This window comes from Sabethes cyaneus, chromosome 2 (assembly GCF_943734655.1).
Source record: "Sabethes cyaneus chromosome 2, idSabCyanKW18_F2, whole genome shotgun sequence".
Taxonomy (NCBI): domain Eukaryota; kingdom Metazoa; phylum Arthropoda; class Insecta; order Diptera; family Culicidae; genus Sabethes; species Sabethes cyaneus.
In genome coordinates this window covers 72,248,837-72,261,037 of record NC_071354.1, presented here as the reverse complement: position 1 = coordinate 72,261,037, position 12,201 = coordinate 72,248,837, and the positions used below count along the sequence as shown (strand labels likewise).

Genomic DNA, 12,201 nt, shown 5'->3' with positions numbered 1-12,201 from the left:
CGGGAGTTGGGAGATACTAGCGAAAATTCTTGCATACATTTGGATACAAGTTAAAAATAATTTATATTAGTCGCTTTTTACTTCTAACAGCATAAATTGTGAATTTTTTGAAAAATTTTGAAAATGTGGTTGGATTGGAGTAAAATTTCCAGGATTAAATAATTCAGAAGAATTTACGATCAAAATAATAATTATGTTTGAAAAACTGTTTGATTTGCATCTGGCAGTACACATACACAATGATAAATTTTCGTGAACATATCTTTTGTTTTGAGAATAAAAACTGCTTTTGAAACTGTGTTTGTAGCTTAATGAGTTCAAATATTTGGGATCTCCGGTCACTGCCGTAAGGAGATTCAACGACGGATTCAAGCTGGAAGTCGAACCTACTTTTCTCGTCGCAAGACGTTCCGGTCAAGGAGCATACGCTGGCGCACGACGATGTAGAAAACGCTAATCAGACCGGTAGTCCTATACGAACTTACGAAGTTTGTAACTTTACTCACAGAAGCTATACGGACACTTACTGTATTTGAATGACACCTAGGTTTTTGAATGAAAGCGGAGAGTGACGTAGGCGCATGAACCACGAGTTGCATAACGAGATTCGCATCGTACACCTAGCAAAAGTTCTCCGGGAGAACGGCTGGATAATGCGTAGCGTTTGTGCCTGTAGGTACAAAAGAGACCAGCCGGTATTCCTTAACTCTTCATCTAGCAGCTCTTATTCCTACCTCTTCTTGGTACCAGCCGGAATACGAGCAATCTTAGCAGAGATCGGGTAACCAATCACAGCGGAGACTAAGGTCGTATACCAAAATGGAAAGATGCACTCATGCGAATGCTAGATGTGGTAACGAGAAATAGCCTTCTCAGTCTTGAGTGTCTATTCTCAAGGGCAGCTATTGACGCCTTGACGATTTCTTAACCGAGTGAGCGGTTGTTTTTCGGGTTAGGAGCGGCTCACAACAGGGTTTGATCCGCAGCGAACGGCTGAATTAAAGAATGTGTTATCTCGGTAATACAGCTAAGATGGCAGCTTCATCATGAGACTCGGTAGTAGTAAGGCAACCTACTTAAATCAATTAACTACGGAATATCAAGAAAACTCGACTCGAGCATTTGGCATTGACATTTGAGACGAAATAAGTACATGGAATGGATGTCTCGTATCTGAAACTGTAGATAGATGAATTTCGTGGGAGGCGACTAGGTGCTGCTTGATCAGTAGAGCACCGAAATATTCGGCGTCATGTCACTGGAGGAGATCTGTTGCAAATACGAGAAGGCGTGGAGGATCCGTGGCGGCAAGACCCAATATTAGCAGATCCGTGAAGCGTCCTACGACCTCAGACGGGTTTTTGTAATGATGGGCAGAATACAGGATCGCGTGAGGGACTGGAAGGCAACGTGCATGTTGAGGTTAAAAGGCTGTTCAACTACGTATGTTAAATCTCGGCTGGACAGTGATCATGGTCACTGTTACTGTCGGAGTCAGTTGCTCTTGTCCCGTGATTGTCATGTATTCTAATAACCGGCTGCGAAGTTTGTCGATAAAGAAAGGTCAAGTCTTAAAAAAGTTTATACCCAAAGCTTTGTTTTTCTTTAGCTACACCATCATTAACGCGGACGGTTCACACGAAGCCTCGGCGACGAGAAGAAAGCGTCTAGACCGGTTATCGGGCCCACTGCACTATGGGGGATTTCCATACAAGCAGGCGGACAAAAATATTTTCGAATTTTTTCTAGGATTTTTGACGTTTTTCTAGTTGATATGATTAAAATATGTTGTTAGAGTACATTTGCAAACATTTCACGAACATATTTTGAAAAGGGTTTAACTGTTTACCTTTGTCATATGTGAAAAACTAATATGGGTCATTCCATCTCAAACGTTTGGATTCGACCATCAGCGATTTCAACCAAAGTTGGCATAATTGTTCATTCCGACCCCACAACCAATTTCCCGAAGTTATACGCCGATTGATCAATTCCCTTAGCAGTGGCGCTGCTTCCTTTTTTACAGATTTTCAAAAAAGTCATTTTTCGGGTTTAAATACCTCTGCAACAGTTTGATGTGAAGACATGCCAATATACTTTTTCTATGGGTTTTTGACCGCGCAATCGAATGATGTTATCAGTTTTTATCTAATTTGTCAAGATCATACATTTTTCTGCAATTTAAAACCAAAAATGCGAATATCTCAAAGCACCCCCAATTTTATTTTCAAATAAATATGCTCAAAATGTTCCCCAGACAAATTCTACAAAAGAATCACTTAACTAGAAAAGACAATATTGGTAGTTTGGGAGATATGGTGTTTTGTATATCCGGGGCATGCGTTATTCTATCTGAATTGTTAGTAAAAGTATGTTTAAATACGTTTACCTGAAGCTTCCAGACATTTTTATGACTAAATAATGTATTTTAATGAAAAAGTTGCATTTTCAACATAGAATCAACATAATAAATTTTGATGTTCTGGATACTTTTGTATGTATTTAAATAAAAGTAATAATTTCGTACAAATTTTTATAGTTCTATTGTGCTATTTATTTGTGCAATATAATGCATTTCACTAGTAAAATTATTATGGTATTTCACTTCTGAAATTATTCGAAACTTCGAAGTAATTTTGAAAATGGATTTATTAGCATTATTGGAAAACCTAACTCAAAACGAACGAAATTCAGAAACTGCCTGGCAATTGATCAAATATAACTGACCTTATGTAAAATTTTCCGGCAAATCTCGTGGTGCCCACCCCTTCCTTAATTGTCATCGGAAAGTATTAAGTTTTGCTGATTTTCCCCTATTCTTAACAATATTTTAACTTAATGGAGTTTATCAGCAGCGATGCCAGATCAGTGGTTTTCCCGCTAGACTTAGCGGGATTTCAAGTCGGACAGCGGGACTTAATAACCAAACAGCGGCTAGCGGGAATCTAGCGGTTTTCTTAAATAACTCAGCGGGATTTTAGCGGGATCTCGATTTAGCGATATTTGGTAGGCAAGAAGAGTGCTGAAAGAGAGATTGACAGCAAAACACTTCGTTTATTGACATTCTAATGTCTGCTCTGCTCATGCATTGGCCGATGGTTCAGTATATTCTGTTGATTAGAAAACTCCGGGGTTTTTGAGTTCTGGCGAATACTCATTAGAACTTACTGAAAAAGAAGACCACCAAACCAATCGTAAATAATAACCAAGATATGTTTCCTGTAAAAAACCTGTCACTTTTTGCTTCGCGTCACTAACACTTTTTAACTGCTCCGACCATATTAATCGCCGGTAAGTAAATGTTATAATTCGATTAATTGTGGTTCGAGCTACACAATTCTGATAAAACATCATAAGTTTTGATATTTATTACTTTTGTTTTACTCAGGAACATTTTTTGTGTAAGTTCGGGGCATAATGCACCCCGTTACTCGGGGCAAAATACACCCTCAGCAAAAATGCTTTGTTTACTTTGCTTCTTTTTTAAAATGACAGGCAATTACGTCCGAATGTCTAATATGTTGCCAGGTACTGTTAAACAACTGTTTCACAAAGGTTTTCATCATAATAGCTTCAGAAACTTTTAAATAATATTCACGAGATTATGCTCAGTATTTAAGATTGATATTTGCTACAAGCTTTATTAAAGAAAAACCATGTTTCCCTTAAACGGTGCATATTACCCCAGGCTACCATATGTATCTATATACATCATAGTTTGCTATGTACCGCAGCATTTGTATGATAACAAAACCAAAACAAATCGGTACATTTTTGCTAAAACAAAATATCAGCGAGAACAAAGAGCCGCTTTACAGATATTTTTGATTTTTGGGTGCTTATAAAGATTGAAACATAACTTTATTTGTCACCATAACCATTTGCCAACGTTGCACAAAATTTTGCATGATTTTGATCATAGATACAGAATTTGTGCTAAAAGCTGCTTTCGAAATTTTCGCATGTATTCTTAGACTCCTTAATCTTATCATTCTTCCGAAATTTCGCAGTCAACTGTCATTATGAGGGATAACAAAATATTTCCATTTCAGCTTCCTGAAAACTTCGACAACATGAATGCAGCAAGTTTGCATAATGTTCATATTGAAACCTCTCAATTTCAGCAGATCAATGAAATGAATATATTTTATTTTTAATTCTGCACCAGAAACGAAAGAATAATAGAACTTTTAATTCAGCGGAATTTCTAGCGGAAAATAGACTCTAGACAGCGGGATTTCAGCGGGAAATCAACCTCTGGACAGCGGGAAAATGGGCAATCGACCTGGTAACACTGTTTATCAGCCCAGTTAAGTTATTCATTCGTCCCATATAAGCTTTGTAAGATTTACCGAAATTGGTCCATAAGTTCAGCAGATCTAGAACTATAGGACTAAAAATTCAGCCCACTCAATATGGATTGCAATTTAAAATTTTCGAAGACATTTCTTCGATGAACTTAGCAGGAGGGGCGCATGTTTTCTTCATAGCTCCATCAACGTTGAATGGAGGAAATCTCGATGGTGACTCCCTATGAATTACTTCATATTGAAATCTGTTTAACCTAGTTTCTAAAAATGATTATACTAAATGCTTCTTCTGTTGACATAATTTCACGTTGATCAGTTAGCTGTGCGCGCGCGTTTGTGTGTGTGTGTGTGTGTGTGTGTGTGTGTGTGTGTGTGTGTGTGTGTGTGTGTGTGTGTGTGTGTGTGTGTGTGTGTGTGTGTGTGTGTGTGTGTGTGTGTGTGTGTGTGTGTGTGTGTGTGTGTGTGTGTGTGTGTGTGTGTGTGTGTGTGTGTGTGTGTGTGTATGTGTGTGTGTGTGTGTGTGTGTGTGTGTGTGTGTGTATGTGTGTGTGTGTGTGTGTGTGTGTGTGTGTGTGTGTGTGTGTGTGTGTGTGTGTGTGTGTGTGTGTGTGTGTGTGTGTGTGTGTGTGTGTGTGTGTGTGTGTGTGTGTGTGTGTGTGTGTGTGTGTGTGTGTGTGTGTTATTCGCTGGAAATATATTTAATCTTGAAATCTCCCATGGTGCCTAGAAATTTTCAAAACACTATATTTCGCAGAGTGGCGCATGGTGGCACGTAATTCTTTCGTAAGTTGATAGTATATACCTGAGATTTAACCCAAAAGGAGGAATTAACCTGGAGATATCTGGAGAAAAAAAGTTCTCGACTAAAAAAGCAGAAATTATTTTTTTATATTTTCCTTCTTCTCATGCTTTTTATTATTATTATTTCTCCTCTAGCCGTCTAAACCATTCATTTTTCGGAAAGCTCATTTCATTACCTTTCTAATGATACATAATACATAAGATTTAATTTTGGAAATAGTGTTTAAAAATTGATTTGAAAATAAACGTGTTTGAATGGCAAAAAGCGTATTTGTCATATCGTTTTTCAACTTTGACAGCCTCTATCTCAGAAACAACATCGACTAGAGACTTGCTATTTTGGATTTTTCTTAATTGAAGTGTTTGCTATCAATAGAAAATTTCATTAAGCGGATTAGTGAAAGTCAATTTTCTGATTTTTGTCCGCCTGATATCTCATAGTGCACTGCCTGCACACCGACACGAATGATAACGGTAACATATAATCATAACTTTGCATCAAATTTTTAAGCTTCCTGAGTCCTGGAGATCAGAAGCATTTTCTACCTCGTAAAGATATTCACAAGGCCAGCCGTAGATCCCTGACCAACGAACACTGACGCCAAATCGTCCATATTCTAATCGATGGTCAGTTTTTCTCGAATATCACTGATACACGCTCCCTATGGGGTGCGGATTACTTAGTAGCAGTACATGTGCGGTTAAAACTACGTAAACTCGGAGTTCGGAATGAGTTGACCACAGTCCTGAGGAGGAGGAAGCACCAGAAGAAGGTCAAAGATCATGAAAAACTAAAATAACTACTTCGGGCTACTGAAACGCGCAAGCTCTATGAGAAGTTAAAAGAATTTCGTAAAGGATACCGATATGTGAGGGACAAGCAGGAGGAGCAACAGAAAGAGGCTAACCGGAAGTTAACCTGGGTGTGGCCACAAACGGTATTGTTGTCCTGGCTCCCGATTTCGAAGAGATTCGGTGAGATATCAGACAGCCAAAGACAAATAGAGCCATTGGGGTTCATTTAATAATTTGCAGGATTTGAGCGGCGTAGAAACTACCTGAAGAAAGGGTGAAAGGCGTGGTTTGTCCCATTTACAAAAAGGCCGATCCGCTCGATTGCTGTAATTACCGTGGCATTACACTGACCAACGCCGGCTACAAGATGCTCTTCCAGATCTTGTTACCTCGTCTATCCCCAACAGCAAGAGCTTTCATATAGTAGTATGTATCAGGCGGGCTTTCCGGAGCTCATGCTACTCTGGATAAAAATTTTGCACTCCGCCAAATCCTCCAGAACTATCAAGGGTACAAGGTGCCTCGCATCATATTTTTATGTATTTCAAGCCGGCATACGATACAGTCAAGCGTGAACAGCTATAACGGATAATGCATGAGAGCGATACGTGTTTCAAGGGCACTCTAGAATCCTTTTGAATCGCGCAGAAGGTTGCGGCAACGGGATGGGATGCTCTACACGTTATTTACTATCACTTACTTACGTTTTATGACAAGGTCTGCGTAACATATTTCCTCCATTTAATTAGGTCCAGTTGGTTTCTAGTTCCACGGGAACCCACTGGTCGACAGATCTCCCTGCAACAGGTCTTGTCGCTTCGCTCGCTGTGCACCTCTTCGTCTTGGTCCTACTGGCTTCGATGCAAAAACCATTTTTGCAGGATAGTTGTCCGGCATTCTAACATGCCCTGCTCAACGCATCCTTCCAGTTTAACCACGGCGAACTGAATACTGGGTTCGCCGTATAGACGTGCGAGTTCCTGGTTAAATCTTCGTCTCCACAAACCGTTGCGCACCCAGTTAGCCCCGGAGTACGAAGCTGGCCTAACAAGCCAGCCGTCGTGTGTTCAAATCTCGACTGGGCGGTGCCGCTACAGAGTTAATCTTTGCAGAGGATCTTTGCACTAGCCCCGTAATTTTCCTATATTCTAATAACCGGTTGCGAAGTCTGTCGATAAAGAAGGGTCATGTTCTGAAGGACGTGGCTTTGCTTTTTTACACTGATACGCGGTGAAAGATGGTTCTTAGCACCCGTCGTTCGAAAATCTCGAGTGCTCGCTGATCCTCTTTCAGCATTGTCCGTTTAATGCCCGTAGAGAACAACCGGTCTAATTAGTGTTTTGCATGTACAATGTGAACTACGTAGGCTTAAATTGTTCGACCGCAAGTGTTTCGCCAATGATAAGAATACGTTGTACTCATCTTCGTCGATTACCACGGTACTGCTTAAACGGGCCCTGTCGCGTTCGGTCTCGCCCACCAACAAATACTTCGTTTTAGACGAATTTATCTTCTACCCAATCTACTCTACTTCGCGTTTAAGTCTGGTGTGATAATCTTCCACCGCCTCAAATGTTCTTACAACAGCATCCAAGTCACTGGCAAAGCAGATAAACTGACTGGATTGATTGAAAATCGATCGCCGCATTTCGATCCCCGCTCTTCTTATAACACCTTCAAGTGCAATGTTGAATAGCAGGCAGGAGAGACCATCTCCTTGTCGAAGGCCCCTGCGAGATTCGAATGACTCTGACAATCTATCTGAGACTCTCACACAACACTGGATCCCATCCACCGTAGCCATAATAAGTCTTGTATGCTTACGCGGAAAGCCGTTTTCGTCCATGATTTTCTATAGCTCTTGTCGGTTTATACTATCATATGCGGCTTTGAAATCAATGAACATCGGAATTCGCGGCATTTCTGGAGGATCTGCCGCAGGGTGAAGATGTGGTTCGTTTTCGACAAACCCTCCATGAAGCCGATCTGATAACTTCCCATGAATCTGTGTGCTATTGGCGATAGTCGATGAAGGATGTCTCGGTAGCTCTTACAATCCAGCATATTGCCTTTCTTGTAGATAGGGCAGATAACCTCGTCTTTTCACTCCTCCGGTAGTCGTTCGATACTCAAATCTTGACAAACAATGGATCATTGCAGCTAGCTTTTGCTCATGCTTACCGATAGATGGACACTAAAGCCCCACGTGGCATATTTAGAGTAAACTTTAAGGCTGATATAGAATACACGTCATAAATTCTTGCCGTTCCGTTGTTGTTGACGGTTGATAATGGTTAATCTGAACCGGACTTTTTAGGTGGACCAATCAGATTGCAAGGCAGTTTGACAGAGGTTCGTCGAGTGTGTTTGACAGAACATGTCTATGCTGGAGCCATCTATGAAATTTTTTATCCTGATTGATACAAACAGCTAGCCAACTCCGGGCTCCATTTTAACAAGTTCCGCTCCAATGCCATCATTTACTGCTGCTTTGTTGTTCTTCAGCCGCTGAATGGCTTCTTTTACTTTGCTTATTGATGGGGGTGACACATCTCCTATGCTTGCTGCATCACTTACTCCACTATCATGGTCTTCCACCTGCATGCTATTCAGCGTCCTGAATTCAGCGTACTGCTTACACCTTTGGTTCACCGCACCGTTATCAGTCCAAATACCTCCATCTTTATCTCTGCACATTTCGATCTGCGACACAAAGCCTTTGCAAGATTCGTTGAGTCTCTGATAGAACTTCCGTGTGTCGTGAAAGCGGCACATCTGCTCGAGTTCTTCGCACTCCTTCTCCTCCTGGTGGCATTTCTTCTTCTGGAAGCATCGGTTTTGCTGTCTCCGCTTCTGTTTGTATCGCTCCACATTCTGATGGGTGGCTCTACGCAGTATTTGTACCTACGCTGCGTTCTTCTCATCCTATATCAGCTGGCAATCCTCGTCAAACCATTCGTTACGTAGATTCAGTGCCACACGTCTTAAGACATTCTCCACTACGTTGTTAATGGCTGTTTACACGGCACTCCAACAGTCCTCAAGAGCGGCATCATCCAGCTCTCCCTCTTCCGGTAGTGCGGCTTCGAGAGATAACGGGTAGCTTTTGACGACATCCGATTGCTTCAGTCGCGTTAGATTATGCCTTGGCGGGCGCCAGTATGAAATGCTGTTGACAGCAGATAGTTTTTGACATGTCTTACGTCTTTTGAGGACCTTGACATTATTACTAGAAACTTTGGGACAGCGGTGGCAACGATATGTAAAACGCTAATCAGACCGGTAGTTCTTATTACGAACTTGAGATTATAACTTTGCTGACAGAAGATAAGCGTGCACTTGCCATATTTGAACGAACAGTGTTGCGGATTTTTTGGCGGAATACAAACGGAAAGCGGAGAGTGGTGCAAGCGTCTGAACCACGTGTTGCAGGCACTACTGGCAGATTCCCATCGTATACCGAGCAAAAGTCGGCAGGTTAGGGGTGGGTCGGCCGAGTTGTAAGGCATTCTATTCTTTTCAAGAACCCAAATACCATCAAGAATTTGTGAGTGTCGAGACGCTCACACGAACCTGCGCCACCCAGCATAGATGCTGCTAGAGAGGAGGAGGACTTAAAAACACATAAAATTTAGACATCAAATGTTTACATTTTTTTAATATCATTATTGCTAAATATGCCTCTACAGAGAAACTTGAATTTAATTTGTTTTATGATGAATTAATTCAGTTGAATGATTTAGTTGAGAATGAATGTATATAATTTATATTATGAGTAAAGTGTTTCCTAATTATTTTGGCAAGCGCTAAAGGAAGCTAATATTTATATAACCTTTTACAAGTAGATTATTTATGACAATAAGATTAAGATTTGCGACAATAAGATTAATCAGAAATACGTGACTGGCAGTTTTGCTCATCTCATGATTCTTCTAGGCGCTACCCTTTTTAAGAGAAGAGAGCATCTAAGTCCGATAGTGTTTCTTTCTAATAATGGATAATCATAACTATGTACAATCACGAAAACGATAATATAAACATAAAGATAACATAAACAAAACAGTAATCAGAAAAGCACGTAAAATGTCGTAATTATTGGGTATGCAGTATAGTATAACAGATAATCGTAAAGATGATACACCAAATCGTATTCAGCGATAACCATAAATTAGGTCAGAAAAGTTCATTGCATCAGTCAATAAAATTGTAAGTTAGGAAAACCTCCATCATACCAGAAAACAATAACAGTTAGCTGAGCATCCACAACTAATTCAGCTCCCTTGGGGAAAACCAAATAATTCATACAAATGTATGCACTTCCTATCAGCCTGTCCTGTATTTGGCATATGACTTACCTCGAACGAGATCACTCCTTTGCTGCCATACTTGTTGAACAGATATTTTAGAAACTTGTTTTCGCCTGCCGACCCACCGGTTCCCATCGACTGCAACCCGTCGTTGCTGTTGCTATATTCGGTGGTTGTTGATTGTGAGCAACCTATTAGCAGCAAACTGCCGACAACCACCCATCCCCAATATCTGTCGTGAATCATGATAGCAATAGGCACTATGTAACAATTTTGAAATTATGCTACTTCGAAAGTGTCGCAATTTGCAGCCTCTAGATGGTACCGATTCTTTCTCACAGAGTGCTATAAATCACTTTTGCACTCTGGCTTTTTCAAACTATTATTTCCACTTCTAATTCACACTTGCATCAGACATCTACCGTATTTGGATAAAGCTGCATTAACTGATAGACACATGACAGACACTTCACAGTTGCTTATTTTCACTATAATGAAAAACACTAAACATTAAATTCTTTGTTGACTCCTGCACCGACTCATATTTCCTGGTTTCGTAATGGTTTTGTTACCACTAAAACAAACTGCTACCGAATGGAAGTCTGTATTTTCCGCTAATGAAAGTAATTCAAAGTCTACCGAAGCATGACTAAATCAACTACCGATCTACCATGCGGACGAACAAAAGCCAAACGCAGGAAGCACTTTTCAAAACACGATCAACGCGCGCAGTGTTTTCGAAATGATCGTCTGTTTCTCTGTGACAGACGTAGCCCGTTCTGCGATTTTTTTTCCAGCGCGTGGATTCCGTTATTCCATAGAAAGGTGCGACCACTGTCTGCGTCGCCGTTCCGATCGCCACTGACTGGGGCTGCGCCCGAATGCGATGTTGATATCCGAAGCGTCCGGGTAGTGGATAGGTGGGCATACGCTGTGCACGTCCCGTTTCGGAGACAATCCTCAGCAGCTTGGCTTCCTCATTGTAGTGCCGGGCGGCTGTGGACACAAAGTGATAACGACGGTCGTGCAACTCGTTATTCAACTGCCAGTGTCTTGTTTGTTTATGGATTGAGAAGATGAGAAAGCTAGCTGCGATCATCTCGACCCGACGGTTCGACGCTGTGCCTGTGGTGAGCGATAACCGAGAGATTTAATTCCGGTTGATGCAGATACTGTGCGAGAGAAATGGAGATAATGGTTTCGTTAGCTGATTTCAAGCTGGATTAGGGTGGCTGATTGTTACCAGTTGATTTGATCGCCTCTAATCAATTGAGCTGCAGTTGAGTCCTAGATGAAATGGTATTGCGCTAAGCACGGCAATCTTGATTCATACAAAAGTTTTACCTTTCCCAATCCTCCTCTTCTAAGAATCAAAAAAAATGTCACGTAGACTAAGTTTTGGGAACTGACCTAAATATTATATGCACCTGTTTGTTGCAGCTTATCATATTAGTATTTTGATTACTTTGACTGTAATTTCACTCATCAATATTGAACACTACTGAACAGAATTAATATTTTGCGTTAAAAACTGCAATTGCAATCCAAAATATCAACAAATATTCCTACTTACTTACTTCTATCAGCATAGAGCCATACTCAGCCCTGCACAGTTTTTCGGCATTCTTGCGACGTGGATGGCCCACCGTAGGTCTCCCAACTTTCGCCAGATGTACGATGGGAATCTAACCATGTAGTGCCTGCAACTGGTGGTTCATACGCCTACATCACTCTCCATTTATACGCCGCCAAAAATAGTCCGAAACAGCAACACAATAAATTATTCATATTTTTTCTGAATTTTTACAGCATTATTAGCTTGGCCAGTTTGAATAATCTGGTTTTGGCAAGAAACAACTTAGACTAGCACAATATTAAATTATTCAAATCTTTGAAACATAGATTTTAGGAACTATTCAACAAAGTTTGTTTTGCAAAAAGTTGTGCCAATGATTTAAAAAAATCTTGTACTTATTGTAAATGATTGT

At 40.6% G+C, this 12,201-nt stretch overlaps 1 protein-coding gene across 1 annotated transcript in view; it reads right to left on the bottom strand.

Moving 5' to 3' along the window:
* LOC128734788 (zinc transporter ZIP10) overlaps positions 1–11,190 on the bottom strand; it is a 28,515-nt gene extending 17,325 nt beyond the window's left edge. Inside the window, exon 1 of the mRNA XM_053829133.1 lies at positions 10,262–11,190. Coding sequence (XP_053685108.1) covers positions 10,262–10,459 — 198 coding nt within the window. The 5' untranslated portion in view covers positions 10,460–11,190. The remainder of the gene's footprint in view (positions 1–10,261) is intronic.
* Positions 11,191–12,201: the final 1,011 nt, after the last annotated feature.